General features: G+C 40.7%; 1 protein-coding gene across 3 annotated transcripts in view; it reads right to left on the bottom strand.

Moving 5' to 3' along the window:
* The window catches only part of LOC140481980 (melanophilin-like), a 122111-nt gene that overhangs the window by 38341 nt on the left and 64438 nt on the right, over positions 1–19332 (bottom strand). For all 3 annotated transcript variants that reach the window (XM_072578763.1, XM_072578765.1, XM_072578764.1), the window contains exons 9-12: positions 17804–18014; positions 14067–14311; positions 10742–10825; positions 430–666 (exon numbers count right to left, since the gene is read on the bottom strand). In XM_072578763.1, the coding sequence (XP_072434864.1) occupies positions 430–666; positions 10742–10825; positions 14067–14311; positions 17804–18014 (777 nt within the window). The remainder of the gene's footprint in view (positions 1–429; positions 667–10741; positions 10826–14066; positions 14312–17803; positions 18015–19332) is intronic.

Genomic DNA, 19332 nt, shown 5'->3' with positions numbered 1-19332 from the left:
GTTTAAAGTTAGATTTCTGCACTGCTTCCAACAGTACTGTCAAACTAGCCACTTGTCATGTTTCAGAATTATCTCAGTGAAGCATTCTTAAGTGCTCTCCCAAGCGGTAATGTCTCGTTATAGTATGATGCCTTCCTCTGGAAAGAAATTTCAAAATGGAGGAAGCTGTTTGGAGGTAAATAGTAGGTCTGGAGCCAAGTCTAAAGCATATGATGCTACAGCACATTATGTTAACAGTGTAGTAGTTGCAATGTCATTCAATTTGTTGAGGGATGGATCTTAAGCGACTGAGCAGTAATAATATTCTCAGCAAGTGACAACAACATTTACCAGATGAGCTAACCAGGTAATCTCTCAAAATTTACCAGGTGAGCTTTAGCTCAATATCAAGAGGATAAACCTAGTCTCACCTCAGTCATTATTCCATACCTTTAGAGCCTCACTTTGTATGTCTTCACCAGATGAAGTCATTTCTTGTGGTCTTTCAGCTTTCCTTTTTACCTCTTCCTCATCAGATGAAGCGCCTTTGTCACTGATATTGCTGGCCAACTCACCCAATTTCTTCTTTAGCTTTTCCTCCTCTATGTCCGCATCTGTCAAATCAAAACCTGAGGCTTCTGAATCAACTAGAGACGATGCTGGAAGCCCACCAGAGTTGGCCAATGACTGCAAATTCAATGAGAATTTAAAAAGATTAAACTTAAGCTATTTACATGCATTCTACATCCTCAGGTCTCGAAAGGAGCTATTCTTTTGAATATACTGCACAGAAACACGTAATTGGATCTAGCCAGCCTATACTGCTACTTATACTACACCAAAGCTTCCTCCCATCCTTCCTTACTTTAACAACAGCAGCATTATTCCATTTTCCTTCCAACATTTATCAAATGTCCTAAATACATCCACACCACTCAACTCAACTGCTCCCATTGATTGCAATTTACAGCTTCTCATTATTCTTTAGGTAAAGAAGTTTTTTCTAACTTCTCGATTTGATTCCTGGGCAACGACCTTACTGATGGTTCTCCACACCTCCAGTCACCCCTAGTCTAACTCTTCCATGAATGGAAAAATTCCTATGTCTACTTTTTCATAATTTTGAAGGTGTCTATTAAGTTATTCACCAGCTTTCTCTTTTCAAGAGAAAAGAGACCCAATCTTGTTCTCCCTTTCCCATAGTTCTGGTATCATTCATAGAGTTATACAGCAGGGAAACAGACCCTTCGGCTCAACTCATCCATGCTGACCAGCTATCCTAAATTAATCTAGTCCCATTTGCCAGCATTTGTTCCATATCTCTTTAAACTCTTTCTATTCATGAACCACCTAGATGCCATTTAAATGTAATTGTAGCCACTTCTATTACTTCCTCTGGCAGCTCATTTCATTAACACACCAGCCTCTGCATGAAAAAGTTGACCCTCAGGCCTTTTTTAAATCTTACCCCTCTCACCTTAACCTATGCCCTCTACTTTTGGACTACCCCACCCTGGGAAAAAAGGGCTTGATTATGCACCCTATCCATGCCCCTTATGATTTTATATACCTCTATAAGATCACTCCTCAACCTCCTACACTCCAGGGAAAATAGCCCTAGCATATTCAGCCTCTCCTTATTGCTGAAACCCTCCCACCCTGGCAAAATCCTTGTGAATCTCTTCTGGTTTCAAGTTTGACAACATCTTTCCTCAACATTGAACTATTTATCTGATAAAGTTTTCATAGCGTTTCATTGATTCATGGATTACAGGCTATATTAGAACATGCAGTACTTTTGTTTCCCCGTTTGAGGTATTTAATATCATCTACCATGGAACATTTATCTTGTTATTCTAGAAAGTTAATAATAGAAAAGGAAGAAAAAGCAGAACTTTGTAAAGGGGAAATTCTATAACTGTTTGAATTATAATTATAGTTTGAGAAACTATAAACCTATCCCAGTAATAGAAGAACAATTAGTATCGTTAAAAAAAACAAGCAAACTGAATGCTTAAAAGTATTCTCAAACTGAGAGTCAGGTCTCAAAAGAAGCTATTGCAGAGAAAATTGATGAACATGCAAACCTAAAATCTGGAGCAGGTGTGGACCATTTGGCCCCTCACTTGATAAGTTCATGGCTGATCCTACAACCATTGGAAAATTACGACCACAGAAAGAGGCCATTCAATCCATTGTATTTGTCTTGGATGGAAAAGAGGTTGGCCACCCATCTTCCAGCACCTGGCCTAGAGCCTTGCAGGCTACTGAACTTCAGGTATACATCCATACAACCATGGAATTTCACACTACAGAATGAGACCATTCAGCCCATTGTGTCTACCCACTCTCCAAATGAGTATTTCAACTCGTGCTGTTCTTCATCTCTTCATAATTCTACACATCAATCCTTTTCAAATTTCAGTCATTCTCTCTTTTGAATGTATTAATTGAGCCTGTGTTTATTACCTTTTCAGGCATCTCAAACATTTTCTCATATTGCTACTGCTTCTTTCGCCAATTACTTTAAATCCATGCCCTCCTGTTCTCAACCCTTTCATGAGTGGGAGCCACACTGCCCGAATGCCTTCAGATTTTGAATACATCCATCAAATCTCAGCCTGCCCCTCTTAAAGATAGTTTGGTGAAGTTATCTTTGTCACTGAAGTTTCTCATTCCTGGAATTGTTTTCATAAATGTCTTCTACCGCTCCTTCCAATACTTTCAGATTGTGTATTGTGGGAGGCAGAATTGAATGCAATATTCCAGCTGAGACCAAGTTAAAGTTTAACATAAGCTCTTTGGTCTTTCATTCTGTGCTCCTGTTAATAAATAACAGAACACTTTTCTTTTAAAAATTATTGCTCTCAATAACTTTTTTTCTTATCAACGATTTAACTTTGCCTGTAATTTATTTCCTCCAAGACACTGAAATATCCTACACAGGGTTAGAAGCTTATACTCATCCTCAGCTTGTCACTAGTAAAAAACTTGAAGCATTGCCAATTGAACACATTACATGCTGGAAGTTTTGCAATGGGAATTTAGTTGGTAGCGTCCCAAGTTTTCCTTCTTCATTTACACCACATTCCCCATATACCACTGTGGTCCGCTACCTCAGTCAAGGGAGTATTCTGCAACTTACTGTTCTGGACATTGAATGTTGGCTGACTATTCGATTATGAGTCATCACAGAATACTAGTGTTCCCTGCAGGATTGGGAATACTGACTGATCCCGGTCCTTCCTACACTGCAGAATCATGGCCATTGATAGTGCTCACTATAAAATAATAACCCAGAAAGCTTTTCTTCTTTGAGCACTCAATCAATCAACAACTTAGGCTGTACACTTTTGAGAAAACCCTTTGGGTTTGTAAGTTATTTACTGCAACGCTATGATGTTCATCAGCAGATGGTTTCTTTGATCACACAGGACCTCAGACTGCTCTCAGTTCTTTTTATTACATTGTACCTAAGCAACGAGTTTCAAGGTTAACATTTCAGTTCTAGCGTCTTCCTCACAACTGTTCTTTTTAAAAAAAGGCTCATTTGTCCTGCTAGCAGACTTGTTGATCAATGCAAAATTAGGTTGATCAATGTTTAACAAAGGCAAAGTACTGCAGATGCTGGAGATCTGAAATAATACCAGAAAATACCAGAAACACTCAGCTGGTCAGGCAGCGTCTGTGGAGACAGAAACAAGATTAAAGTTTTTGTGCTCTTTCATCACAATGGAAAACATTAAAGTTACAACAGTTTGTAAGCAAGGACTGAGTGAAAAGGAGGAATGAAAGTAAAAGAAAACAAAATGGAGGGTCAGTGATAGTATGGAAGGCAAAAGTGATTAAATATCAAAATGGGTGATGATGTAATGCAAAAGGGGGAAGGAAAGAATGTGGGAAGAAAAGAAATAATGAGAAAAGGAACAATGAAGGGTCCAGAGAAGCAATAAACAACAAAACAAAAACAACAGAACCATTTGGCATCGGAAAAACAAATGGGAACATGGGTTATGATTTGAAATTGTTCAACCCAATATTCGATATCTCTTTTCAGGCTTTAAGCCATTTTTTCTCATTCAGGACAACCCAGACCCTTAGATTCCATGATCTTCAAATTCATTAACCTGTCTTTTATGCAATACTTCGTCACTTTCTTAACATACATACAGATAACCTCCAATGCATTTTTTGTCAAGCCATTACTTCATCAAAAAATTCAATTAGATTAATCAAATATCATCTATTAATTAGCTACTGAGCACTGCTCTAGAAACATGTTACATAGGAGGACATTATTTGGCCCATCCTGCTAATGCAAACTCTTTGAAAGAGCTATCCAATTAGTTCCACCTTTCCAGCTTCTTGCTTGTAACCTTTTCAATGAACCTTTTCAGACCAAAAAACATTTCTTGCAGTATTATATATCCTATTTCAAAGTAACAAACAAACTGTTTTTTTCCCAGTTAATACACTGCGTACATTATTCAAGTGAAATTTTCTTATAAACCTTCAGAGAAGCTTTCCAAATGTATTTACTCTTCAGTTCCTTTTAATAGCATCTTTATTCAAATATCGTAATGAATGCAATTCTATGCCTCTCTACATTCGGGGTGATAGAATATTTTGCAAGAAAATAATTCAGCATTGGGAGAAGAAAGAAATCTGCAATAACTGACTTAACCTTTACCCAGTCAGACATTAGCTTTATTGTGGAAGTAGACATAGGGAGGATGCAGCTAATTAATTTGATGCAGGGGTGTACACAATATTCATTTGTGAAATCTCTCAATAAAATACATATGGGGCACAAAATTGCTTTGCACTGGAGACTTTGTGATGTTTTTCATATGTAGCTCATGCTGTATTCACTTGCCGAATGACCCACGAGTAGCTCTTCAAAGATTAAGCCTCAAGCAGTCGTGACGCCAGTGTGTGTGCATCAAGCTTGAAGGCTATCCTGATATTACAGAGGCTGAAAGGATGGCATCATGCCATGATCACAGACTTGAGTAACATGAATGCTAACAACAAAAATCATTCTTTACTCAAGGAAAAAGTGAGAAGCTGAATGTTCACTCTTATTTGAAGGACAAGCTTCACATCACATATTATTTCAAGTAATATTTTGATATCCTTTTTACTGTAAAGTGTCTTGAGGTGAGTTTCTGGATTTGGCAGAGAATGTTGCTATACCCTCACTGTGAAGGATAGAAAGGTTCCAACAAGTAGAGATGAGAGGTAGCATTGGCAGTGCCTGGAGATCTTTCGGATGAGTTGGACATGGAGCAAAGGCTGCAGAGAAGCAACTCCATGTGAAATGATGCATGCAGGCATGTGCTCTGCATGTTGAGGACGTATGAGCCATGCTACCAACGTGATCTGAGGTACATTGGTGTGTGGATATTAAAAATCACACAACATCAACAGGTTTATCTGGAAGCACTAACTTTTGGAGCGCTGCTCCTTCATCAGGTGGTTGTGAAATATAACATCGTAAGACACAGAATTTATAGCAAATGTTTACAATGTGATGTAATTGAAATTATATATTGAAAAAAAACTGGCTTGTTTGTTAAGTCTCTCATCTCTTAGAAAACTCACACATATACACATACACACACTCTCTCACAGACACTCATATCCCTCCCGCACACACACACCCACCCACATGCACACACACCCACATAAGTTTGTGGGGTGAATTTGTATTTGCAGAATTATATTTTATTTTGCTCAAAAACTGCATGAACTCACGTAAGATTCTATAAATCCTCTTTTTTTAAGAAACAGAATCAGTCTGAACATTGGGGCACAGACAGCCTCACACAGGGCGCCTCACACCTTCAGTGCATTATCTGAGATGACATGGCACCTATTGTTAAAGTTCACTTGAGAATGCAACTTTTAAAAAGGTTTGCATATCAAAGAACTGAAACCAACATGGTCATTCTAAAAGATGAGAGGTTTAACAAACAATCTAGTTTTTCTTTTCAGTACATAATTTCAGTTCCATCATATTGTAAACATTTGCTATAAATTCTGTGTCTTATGATATTATACTCCACAACCACCTGATGAAGGAGCAGTGCTCCGAAAGCTAGTTTTTCCAAGTAAACCTATTGGACTATAACCTGATGTTGTGTGATTTTTAACTTTGTACACCCCAACATCGGCATCTCCAAATCATGTGTGGATATTGTCCTCCTACAGGCACGTGTTATATGTAGAGCAACTTGCTTGACTGGGTACATACTGGGATTCGTAAATGGTGTGGGTATCAGGAATTCTTGGCAGAGATGAGAATTTCCATCCATGGCAAGCAGAAGAACAGGACAAGTGGGAGAACAGGATGAGTGGAACACTATGGGGTCATAGTTCTTAATTAATGAGGCAGGTTTGAGACAATGGCGTGAGAAAACCTGCTAAGCATTACAAGATGCAACTTTCCAAGTGTTACACGAAGTAGTGATGAAAGGATGACCTCAAAGCTTCAAGGATATACAAAGAATCAGAACCTTGTAGAACGCAAAGAGGCCTTTTGGCCCACTATAACCATGCCAGTCATTTAACACCCATGTATTTTAAACCTATTTTCTCACACTTGGCCTGTAGCCTTGCATGCTATGGTCTTTAAGTTGTTCATCTTAATATACCTTCAATATTATGTGGGTTCCACCTCCACCACCCTCTCACTCAATGAATTCCGGATACCTCCCCTTTCTGGGGTGTCCTCGAATCTCCTCTAAACCTCCAGCCCCTTACCTTACACCTCTGCAGCGTGGTTATTGTTCCCTCTACCCAGGAGAAATTTTTCTTTCTATTCAGCCAATCAATACTCTTTATAATTTTGTACACCTCCATTAGGTCCCCACCTCAACAAATCTGCTCTAAGGAAAACATCTAATGTTCTCAAAGTGTATTGGTCATGCAGAGATGAATTAGCTGCCCAAGATCTTTTCTTTTCCCAGAGGAAATTGAATCATTATCCCAAAGGAGTTTGAGAGGAGAGATGCTGAAATGTATCTATGCAAACTATCAAGGGAATTGAATCAAGGCGGAAGAAGGCAAGAAATAAACTCTACTAGTCAAACAAATTCAAGGATCACACAGACAATACAAAGCTTTGAAATTAGGAAAGATGTTGTGAAACTTGAAAGGGTTCAGAAAGGATTTACAAAGATGTTGCCAGGGTTGGAGGATTTGAGCCATAGGGAGAGGCTGAATAGGCTGGGGCTGTTTTCCCTGGAGCGTCGGAGGCTGAGGGGTGACCTTATAGAGGTTTATAAAATCATGAGGGCGTGGATAGGGTAAATAGATAAGGTAGTTTTCCTGGGGTGGGGGAGTCCAGAACTAGAGGGCATAAGTTTAGGGTGAGAGGGGAAAAGTTTAAAAGGGACCTAAGGGGCAACTTTTTCATGCAGAGGGTGGCGCGTGTATGGAATGAGCTGCAATACAAAGTGGTGGAGGCTTTACAATTACAATATTTAAAAGACATCTGGATGGGTATATGAATAGGAAGGGTTTAAGAGTGATATGGGCCGGGTGCTGGCAGGTGGAACTACATTGGGTTGGGATATCTGTTGGCGTGGACGAGTTGGACTGAAGGGTCTGTTTCCAAGCTGTACATCTCTATGACTCAGCTAAGAAAGCTAGAGAGCCTCTGGTCACATATGAAATCTCAGACAGACCACCAATCAAGCTGTGGGCGGATCTCTTCATTATCGCAGGATTCTCTTCTCAATGAGGACCTCAATGCCGATGACTGGCAGTGTTCTTCAACAATTGTTGTTGGAATTGCTGAATGCCGAAAAGGACACTTGGTCATTCGCAGCATTCCTGACACGGTGGTGAGTGATAATGCTCTCAGTCCATGAGCGAAAAATCCAGCTGCTTCATTAAGAATTGGAAAATTCAATATCATACATCATCTCCACACTAACCTCAAACAGTTGCAAAAGCTGAGTGGCTATGGGAATCACCAAAGGAATCATGAAGTGATCAGATAAGTCCAGTGTGTCTGCATACAAAGCAATCCTCCAAAGAAACACACCTACTGATGGCATTGGAAGTAATACATTACAAAGACTAATGTCACACTGCACCTAAACTCCTCTATCCATTGCAAAAAAAGCTACTGAAGACAAATACAGCAACAGGCTTGAGTGGGAGAATCAGAAAGCCAAATTTCATTTTGACAATACTGCATTGTCAGAGTTAATTGTTGGAGAAGCAGTCTGGGTGTAAACTTTCAATGTTTTCAATAAGCGAGAGCTCACGTAAGGTTTGTGAAGCATGTAATTTTTTGTCGGTTGAAAACAGGGATGTTTGAGCTAGAAATACACTCAGTAGCAATGCCATAGTCATGTGACTTCTACTCTGAAGCACTGACTGACAGCTGCCATCTTGCAGCCAGTTTTAATAATTAATGTTAATAATGTCAGAATAGCTGGGAGTCTGTGGAAGGTATAAGACTGTTGCTTTGAAGTATGTGCATACCAAGCATCTCTGTGTACAATGCCTCTGATACAATACTCTTCAGAATCCACATCGGCAATGGATCTAGTGTGCAATTGTATTCTCTAGGGAGTTAGCATGTGTGTTTCCTCCTCACCAAGCTGGCTGAAACCCACTTGCTTTGAGCTACTCACAACTTGCAGCTCCTGCTTCTACACCACCTTCTATTACACGCGGTGTCATTACTGAGCTTGTGGCCATGAGTGTCAGGTCGCTCTCTAGGCTTTCATCCTTATGTCCCACTGGCTGGTGACAGGCTATGGGGACACTGAAAGCCTAAACGCACAAGGAGAAGCTTGGGGTGATGGCAATGAATGCTGGGTAGAAAGCAAAGAGTTGACGATCAAACTATCTGCAGTATATTCTTCATAACAGTTGCAAAACATGGATGAAAGGAGCTTTCAGAGGTGCATAACACAGTAATATAATCCTGGATCATGACAGCAATTCACATTATCAACCTCGCTGTATTCAAAACACCCAGGACTTGTTGCTTCCGAGGAAAGGTGGTAATGCAGCAAGCCTGTCCTCAACCTAATCTTTGCTATACCTGCTGTCATATACAATCCTGTCCTGCAAGAAAAGGGAAGAATGTAATTAAGTGTGTTGCAATGTGTAGTGTTTGGTTGATGTGCTGTCTTCTCAGAATAGCTGGGAGTCTGTGGAAGCTGAGAGACATGTGTATGAAGTTTGCAGCAATACCAATCACGTGACAGGCAAGTGGAGTAAATGAATGCAGTGGTGCTTCGACAATGTGGGGGGAGGGGAAATGTTTGCAGATCCTGAAGGGCTTTGGGAAGGCGCTGGAGCTCCGGGGTACTGCTACAGTGTTGCTACGTCAGGGAGACACTCTGCTTGGCCAACAAGCAGTGCTAGAAACATGTAGCAGCGCTCAACTCCCTGGATTTTCTGATCATGGAGTTGTAACCAAGGAGAGTTGGGTGGAGAAATGGCAGATGGTGTTCAATTTGGGAAAATGTGAAGTGATGCCTTTTTGGAAGGTACAACTCTAGATCGAACTGTACGGTAAATGGAAAAGTCCTGGGGGAAATTGACGTACAGAGAGATCTGGATGTTTGGGTCCATTGTACCTTGAAGGTGGCAATGCAGGTCGATAGAGTGATTAAGAAGGCACGCTTTCCTTCATTGGACAGGGTATTGAGTACGAGAGTTGGCAGGTCATGTTACAGTTGTATAGGACTTTGGTTCAGCCACATTTGGAATACTGCGTACAGTTCTGGTTGCCACATTACCAAAAGGATGTGGATGCTTTGGAGAGAGTGCAGAGGAGGTTCACTAGGATGTTGCCTGGTATGAAGGGTGCTAGCTGTGAAGAGAGGTTGAGTAGATTAGGATTATTTTCATTAGAAAGATGGGAGGTTGAGGGGGGGGGGGGATCTTGATCCTGTGCTGTAATTTTCTTTGTTCAAGGGGAAAAGGTGACGGTGTATCCTCTTAAAACAATTAAATGAACAAGCGTGCTTCTTGGTAACAGACTTGTCATCAAACTTCTGCCTCCATCTGTTAGAACTGTCAATGGAAGGTTCAAGGTGAGTTGGTTTAGATTTGAGGTTTTGGTTTTACATCTTTCCTTCTTATCTTACTAACCCCAGCCATACTCTGACCGACCAATCTTTCCTTTATTAATTGTTCATCCCCTTCCACCTCAGTGAAGATGGTGAAGCTTCATCTGCCTAATTACATGCCTGTTCAAATTATACACCTGGAAAAAGTGCCAAGTTCAGCCTGTCGCATGTGGATTACCAAGAGGGAAGGTTGTACAGTGTCTTTTCTTTGGCAGGTCAGATGAAACCATGCAACACAGATATTAAGAATAAACAGAAAAACAATGTAGGTTGGTTTGGGAGACCGAACATCCTGGAATATAAGTTAATTTGTTTACAAGTTCAATTTCATCCAAAAGTTCTCCAGCAATCCTGCTTTAGGTACCTTCAGGTATGGATTACCTTCCCTTCTGGTAAATTGTGGATAAATGAATTGTTATCGTTCAGACAAATCCAGAAATCAGCATAATTACAGCCTCTTGGAAGTTTTATGCAAAACCTCAGCTGTCAGGCAGCAAACCCAAATAGGAAATATTAAAATCACTTTCCTTGGCTGTCTACAATCAAAAATATATCATACTTATTGATAATTTAAAAGTACAAAGTGTATTTTTTTTATTTTTAACTTGCTTCAGTTGAAAGCACCCATTAATCATAATTTTACATCTGTGATTGATTACCTCTACAGAGCTAGGAGTCATCTTCTCTTCCAGTCTGCTTAGCATGCGTTCAATGGAAGACATGCGTCTGGACAAATCGGAAATCTGTGGATAAGCAATGTTTCAAGCCATCACCAGATCACCACCACCACCACCAGCAGGATGAAACAAATTTATAATTGAATAGGTTTAAAGAGGATCTTCAGTGTCAGAAAAAATGGTGCACACCAACCCCAAATATTTGCTGCTGAGCTAATTGTAAATCACAGATTGCATTTACCACAGCCCCAAAGGGGTGGCATGGTGGCTCAGCGGGTAGCACAGTTGCCTCATAGTGCAAGGGACCTGGATTCAACTCCATCCTCGGGCGACAGTCTGTGTCGAATTTGCACATTCTCCCTGTGTCTGTGTGGGTTTCCTCCGGGTGCTCCAGTTTCCTCTCACAGTCCAAAGATGTATAGGTTAGGTGAATTGGCCATGCTAAATTGCCCATAGTGTCCAGGGATGCGCAGGCAAGGTGGAAGAACCATGAGAAAAGCAGGGCTACAGGGATAAGATAGGTGAGTGAGTCTAGGTGAGATGTTCTTCGGAGGGTCAGTGTGGACTTGATGGGCTGAATGGCCTGCTTCCACACTGTGAGGAACCTATGATTGATTAATGGACTAAGTGTGCACCAGTCCTCATATTTACTCTGACAGTAAAGATCGCCTTTCAAAGCTACAGGCAAAGCATATGTTGCATGTAGAGAATCAAAAGGTAAAAAGATGCGAGAGTGAGATGCAGAAAATGAACAAGACTGAAATAATTCATTTGAAGCAGCAGAGAACTGAACAAAAACGGGATCTGCAACACTTTGTGACAGGTATAATTTGCTGAATCTTCGATTAAAAAAAAGGTTAAACCTGCATCTCTGTCTGTTACATCAGTGAAATCAGTGCAGTCTTTACTTCTAGTCTTGGCCTTTCTGTTAGACAATTGAAGTTCAGCTGAGGTCCACCACAGTGCCCCACCCTGTTGAAACAGTGAGCTGAATTTTCACGTAAGGAGCAAGAAACATGGGCCGGGTGTATTCCTGGGTCCCAAACCTACCTTCAGAACACAGGCTATTGATTGAGCTTTTAAGCAGTGCACCTCCTTAATTGGAGAAAAGTTTGTTTTCCATTTAGGGTTGAGGTTGACTCTTAGAACTGAAATAAGAGGGTGCTTCAATAAGCAGACTTAGCAACAGGATTTTGAAAAATTAAAAGACAAAATAGAAAAAAAAAACTTCTGCCAGGATACCAGTGGAGGGGAAATCCCACTTTCTGGCAACTTTGGCGGTGCCCTAACACATGTAGGCAGGAAGGGCCTGTAGACCTCCAAGAAGTTAAACTGTGTCGCTGCATCCAAATGAAAAACCTCAGTTTCCTAAACAAGAGATAATATGCTAAATTGGTCGCCAGCCTCATGGGGATGGGCAACCCAGGTTGGTCCAAAATTGCATCTTTCACAAAGACCAGCTGGAAGAAGGTCGAGAAACAGTCATGCCAGCCAGCGCTGACATACTCAGGCCAACCTGCAGGTGTTTGCATCCTCAGCAGGGCCCAAAAAATGTTGCACGTTACATAGAGGCTGCTGGTGCTGAGAACTAATTCTATTTTCTTTGCAGCACGGCTGTCCCAGTAACAACACTGAAACACCAACACAATGTGCAATTCCAAAGCCATCATCTGAACGTAAGCTTTTGGCATTCTTTCCTTTTGGAAACCCCTATAAGCCAGCAATGGGGGAAAAAAATTGTTTAGTTGTTCTATATCATATTGGTCACAGGAATAATTTGCGTCTTCCAGATTGAAACAGGTAAGTCATTGTTAGAAAAAAGTGCAGTGAAGCAAAAAGGGCTAACAGAATAAGGGTGCAGATCACCCATGATCAAAGCAAAGCAGGTTTGAGAGACTGAGTAGCCTACCCTTAATCCTGTTGTTCCTACAGAGGAAGGTTGAAAACTCATTGTACACAGTGAGGAAAAAAAATCTATCATTAACATTCAGTGCTTATCACAGGCTTATGTTTTCCTTTGGCAATGCATCTGCATTTGCAGATGGGTTTTATTCAGAGCAATAAACAGAGGCAGAAAAGACTGTTGCAGTCACCTACCAATTCCATCAGCCAAAGAACACTCTTGCCATGCTACCTACTATATTTAAAGGCTAGGATACAAATACCAACTTAATGAGAAGTCTGTCTGATATATAATTGCCACTAGATTCTACAAACCATGAGCATTGCTGAGAAAGACATGCTGATGAAACTTTTGTATGATACTCCTCATGACAGAATTGCAAGAATGCCAAATTGTAAAGTGACCAACAATTCATGTTACACGAGAAGATGGCACTGATTAGTTGGTAAGTGGGCTGTGATTGCCCAAGCATTGCCATTGACCATGTGTCATGGAACAATTAACCTCTAAACCTTTGTTTACATTCAAACCAGGTGACTCAATTCTGATTGGCTGAGAGATTGCCAGGGGACTGCATCAGGTAATAGTTGTCTCCAAGATTTTGCTTTGTTGAAAAGACTCAAAGCGTGGACATGTTCTCTTTGTTCGCAAAGCGCCAGGGTCTAGCGAGTTTATACGAGTCACATTGCAATCGACTGTTGATATAATTCTTGCCACCTTTGGGATTGTTTAGTAAATGTCCGATTATGGAATCACATCTAGTGTTGCTTTGAGTTTAGCAAGCATGATCTACTCGGTTATAGTCAGTTCTCATGTTGTTTAGTACAGTTCATCAGTTATTGGAATGAATAAGCTACAAATGGCACTGAAATCCATATGCCACATTACTCATTTATATGGTAGGCATTATGCCTTTTTGGTTTAATGGCAGCACCTTATTTGTGTTGCTACTGCATTGGAGCTGTGTCAGAGCTATCTTCACATGACATTTGGGACAATTACAGAGTAATATGAGGTTGACTGGGCACTTTTCTGGACCAAAACTGACAGCATAAGATCGACTTATGAGTTTCGGTGATATACAGTGAGCAATGATCTAATCAGGGTAGCCATTCTCATGCAGAATTGCTTTTATGTGACTTAGTTCAGCATCAAACCTATACAGTCAGCAAACAGCTTGGACCCTATTTACAAGATTTTTGATACAGCCACTTGTTAATTAACCTATCCCTTCTTTTCAAACAATGTAAACTGTCGTTGCCATTAGAACTTGATATTCCTGCATTTCTGTCTAGATGATTGCAAGATTAGAAGCTTTGACAACATGTTTGTTTTTCAACAATACCAATACATATTGGGTACACTGGTAGATTCTAGAGAGTTTGCATTTTTTGGATGATATACCTGGCTTCCTCCAGAACCTAAACGTTCCTGTGAGGAACTTCGACTCCTGCGTCGTACAAAGTGGCGCTGATAGACTGGAAGCTCAGTAGCCCCGTCATTGTCAGAGCTATCCATGTCAGCGTAGTACTGAGCACCATGCTTCTGGTAAGGCACTGAATGCTGAGCCTCTGCTTCTCCAAGGGAGGTACATATCCCAGGAACTGAGCGTGTGCGGGGAAGTCTGTATTCACGATGCACCACCTCATCTGTATTCAATTAACATGGAAGTGAATAGCAAAGAAAAAAATAGAGGGAGATATTAACATGTATTCAGAGTAGCCATGATTTTTTTTAGTGAAATGTGTGCATGAGTTAGCAAAATGGTCCAGTGCATCTTATAAAAGTTTGATTTAGTTCCAGGAATGGAAGTTCCCAAATTAGAAACTTATAATCAAAATGGGTCTTAAAATCTATGTAATCCAAATATAAAAGTTTGGAAGTGAATATCCAAATCATTTTTGAAAAAAAGATGTGGAGGAGCTAGTGTTGGGCTGGAATGGACAAAGTTAAAAATCACACAACAGCAGGTTATAGTCCAACAGGCTTACAGAGGGACCTCGATTATCCGGCATTCAATTATCTGAATATTGGATTATCCGGCAAGATTGCAAGGTCCCAATGCTTGGTTAAACTATGTTATCTGGCGTTTGATTTTCCAGAATTCAATTAACCGAACAAAATACTCCCCACCTGTGTCCTTTGGATAATCGAGGTTCCTCTTTTTCTCAAAGTTAAAAATCACACAACATCAGGTTATAGTCCAACAGGTTTATTTGGAAGCACTAGCTTTCGGACCGCTACTCCGTCATCAGGTTGATGAAGGAACCACGTGATGAAGGAGCAGCACTTTGAAAGCTAATGTTTCCAAATAAACCTGCTGGACTATTACCTGGTGTTGTGTGAATTTTAACTTTGAAAAAAAGAGAAAGAGTTTCATGTGGCACACTCCTGAGTGCCAAAGGCACTGAACAGGCAAGTGCACTGAAAATGTCGAAGCTCCATGTTCAATACCTGTTGAGGACTAGTAAGTTGATTTAAACCTGGGCCATGGTGCAACAGCATTCCCACAGCCTTTTGTTAATAAAAAGAAATATTCATCTGAGGACAGTTTATATTTGGGTGGGACGTCAAACTGTTGCCATTCCAAGCATGAGTTGCAAGAGTGGAGAAAGCAGAAGGAAAAAAAGGGGAATTCTTTCCAGTTACTATCATACTCTACTAGACTCATTTGATTCATTTCATTCAATAGAGTACAATGGATTTGAAGTTACCTTTCTATATTAAATGTCATTAAATTTTATGGATTTCTTAATGGGCCTTTTCGTGATATATAGATGGCGATGTATCACAGCAGATTTCTCCTTCCCATTGTCAAAGAACGGTCAAAGTGGGAACGAATTGGAAAGGTCAAGGAGGATAAATGCGAATAAACTACATTATGTAGACACACAGAAGTGGTGGCAGCAGAGGTTTTTTTTGCCCCAGTTCTCCTTTTGGCTACTTTCATCAAATATTTATACCCCTCTCAAACCAGGTATTTATGTTCATCATTTTTTTTTCCTAATTCTGGCTGTCCTCAGGTTCAAATGAGATGTTGAGCGGTTGATTTGCTTTGCTGACCTTTAAGGAATTGGATGTCCTGGGGATAGGGTGGTGTGTTTCTCTGTCTTGCAGGTAGAAGGTAAAAAGAAATTACATTGCCATCTCCTGCTTTTCAAAAAATTTACATTGTCATCTCCTGCTATTCAAAGTCAATAAGTACATTGCAATTATAATTCTGACCACACCCTGCAGTTAAAAAAAAGATTTACACCAGATCTTGCCATTCAGGAATGATCTATATCACATTGATTCTGGAAATAATCAAATCACTACATTGTGTCGAGTGTCATGTGACTATAGGGAAGTGGCTGCGGGTTGTTTTGTGGGCATTACTGACTGTGATGTAAAATCTTGTACAAAGGAAGAACTGGCCCCTTTTTTTTAGATTAGATTACTTACAGTGTGGAAACAGGCCCTTTGGCCCAACAAGTCCACACCGACCCGCCAAAGTGCAATCCACCCAGACCCATTCCCCTACATTAACCCCTTCACCTAACACTATGGGCAATTTAGCATGGCCAATTCACCTAACCTGCACATTTTTGGACTGTGGGAGGAAACCAGAGCACCCGGAGGAAACACATGCAGACACTGGGAGAATGTGCAAACTCCACACCGTCAGTCGCCTGAGACGGGAATTGAACCCGGGTCTCTGGTGCTGTGAGGCAGCAGTGCCAGCCACTGTGCCGCCCACTGTACCACCATGCCACCCCTTTGTTCAGAGACGTCACTTGACACGGTTCCGCAAGCATTGCGAAGAGGGTTAATGATTCCTCCAAAGCTTGTATTTGCTTTATAAATTTTGGCTGTTCACAGATGTTGGTGTACTGCAGTTGCATCAAGTATGTAAGAACCTCAAGAAAAAGAACCTAACATACTATATAATTGGACATGTGCCAATTCCCGATATATTTTAAAAATATGTTCACAATGTAGGTCCGAAGAATGGGGATTGTGCTGATCAAGTGATAAAGGAGTGGTGAGTCTACTCCACGAACACTCTAGTCTTCATGGGGATGGTGTGCCCATTGTGGAATTAGGTTGCATGTTCCAGCTTTTTGATTAGAAACTGTAACCAAGTGTACTGCTCAATTATTTTGCTGGGGCTTTAAAAACAGAAGGATAGTGGTTGCAGAATACTCAAAATATGCCTGCAGCCTTTTTCCATTGTTGAGGGTTCTGAAATAATTCAGTGAAACTTTGGTTATTTTTGTGGTCTAAAGAACAGGACATGAAATCACAACAATAAGTGTTTTTTTCTACAGCGCCTTTAATGTTATAAAGCACTTCAAGGCATTCTGCAAGGACAAAGTCAAACAAAAATTGAGAATGAGTCAAAGGAGGAGGGATTGGGGTGGGTTTTACAAGGTAGGTGGGGTGTATGCTGCTTGCTCACTTGATCCCCTGAGTCGATCGACTACTAATACACCGAGGTAACCTTAACAGACTCAGTGTAGAGTTTCTACCTCAAGAGCTGTTAACCAATCTGACTAGCTGGGAGCTCTAAGAATACCAGGAGTGTCGGTCTTCAATGGTAGATGTTGCTTCCCACAACGACAGCAATGATACCAGCTCAAGCACATACGGAATTTTCTGATGGGGAGGGATTGGTGGGATGATCAACTCTTGGGAAATAAATTAAAGGATTTCACAACATACAAAAAAGGGTGGCAGGCATGGGTTTTCCGACCAAGCTTCAAGAGTGAGAAGGGTGAGGAAAGCACAGTATACCCATCTGGATCTGCTTAAGAGCTAAACTCAAAGATCAACACCCCGGAACAAAGAGTACTCCAGCAGTAACCAATTGGAGACATGGGACAAGGTCCTCAAATACAGGACAGTCCTGTCAAATCCAGAAGATTTGGTCATCCAGCACGTCAGGTATCCTGGAGAGGAGTGTTTCTCCTACATATGAACAGTGAATATATAGGAGACTTTCATTCTGTCAGTCATTCTCAGTGAGACAAGATGTAGATCAGAGGTGAAATAACTAGCTTAGTACTTCAGAACATTTTTGATATTCAAACGTTACAATATATTTTTATGCAAACAGAGTTCATTCAATGTATGAAGAAGTGAAAGAAAGTGAAAAATACCAGATTTGGAAGACTTGTCCAAGCTTTTCCTTCTTTTGTTGATCTCCAGTCGGACTTCAGTGCTAAACTCAGAGTCTGGCATTAACCTCTGTCCTTTCTCCTGCAGGATATTCCGGAATACTGAGGTCAGCTCAGTATCTCCAACACAAGACCCTCGCCTGGAACTCTCTTCTGCTGTACTGTTGCCAGCGAAAGGGAACTCTGAAAATGACTGAAAAAAGTAATGAAGGATTTTAATGATCTCTGTTGAAGCCAATGTTAAGACAGGACTGTCAATAAGAACAAAGACAAGTAATTCGAAAAGGCACAATACTGGAGATCTGAAATAAAAACAGAAAAACAGTGGAAGTATTCAGCTGGTCCGGCAGCACTCGTGGAGGTTTAAAAACAGAGATTAATATTTCAGATTGAAGGACATTTCACTAGATCAGGTAAAAGCTCACTGATGTTGGGCTGGATTTGACCATTTTAGTGTCAGGCCTGGTGGAACAGAGTCTTTATTATGGCATATGAAGGCAGAGACTGGGTTTGCCATTTTCCCATTGCCATGCCATTTTGACAGCAACGAGGTAGACGGAAGATGCTTCTTCCACCTCGAGGCCAATTAAGGGCTCTTTATCACCTCTGCTGGTGGGCAGTGGTATTGTGGTATTGTTACTGGATGAATCCCCCAGAGACCCAGATTCCATTAAGTCAGCCATTTTGAAGTTCATTTACAACATTATCTATTCAAAAGTTACAATTTCATAGAGCTAATGTGTAAAATTTTGGTTCTGTGCTTACTGATGTTACTGTACATGACAGATACATAACCGACTGACTACTGACACCATAATGCAGAGAGAGTGACTGAAGGAAAGAAGAATACATTTACAGCAGAATGTCATGTCTTGATGTCATGTAATTATTTAAAAATTACAGGCTTATTGCCATCTGGATTCAATACCACACTACAACAAAGGATGTCTGTACCTCAAGACACTGGTGATTTACCTGGTCTTGCTTAAGGTGCCTATAACTTTCCACTGCAACAGTGAGCTGCAGAATGGAAAGCAATGAGGCCAAGTTCCATGTTATTGATCTATCTTCATCAATCCACACTGAAAAATGTCTGCGTGTCAATGCAGCCCAAGGCTTATGTAACAGCTGCACAATCCTTCTTGAAGAAAAGAGACAGGTAGCTACTGCCCAGGTCAGCAGATGAAAAGAGGTCAGGTGAACAAGGTATTGGAAGGCAGTCAATCTAAATGGAATCATACCAAAATGAGGAAATGCTTCCAGTGTGAAAGGACTGGAGAAAATTGAAGGGAAGCACTTTGTTTGGAAATGCAACCACAAGAGACTGGCATCAAATTTGCAAAATGTTCCAGGTTTTCTGCTGGAAGAAAGGGAATAATTTCACATTTGGTTGAGCTAGGATGGCATTTATATATTTCAAGACACTTTGTTGACTTAGAGTAGAAGGAACTTGGCACCACTTCTAATTAGCTGTGATGCCTCAGAAATGACAACAGAATGCCTGAAATGGG

Source organism: Chiloscyllium punctatum, chromosome 10, assembly GCF_047496795.1.
Source record: "Chiloscyllium punctatum isolate Juve2018m chromosome 10, sChiPun1.3, whole genome shotgun sequence".
In the NCBI taxonomy this organism is placed as follows: Eukaryota; Metazoa; Chordata; class Chondrichthyes; order Orectolobiformes; family Hemiscylliidae; genus Chiloscyllium; species Chiloscyllium punctatum.
Note: the sequence above shows the minus strand (reverse complement) of the source record. Positions and strands in the feature narration are given on the sequence as shown.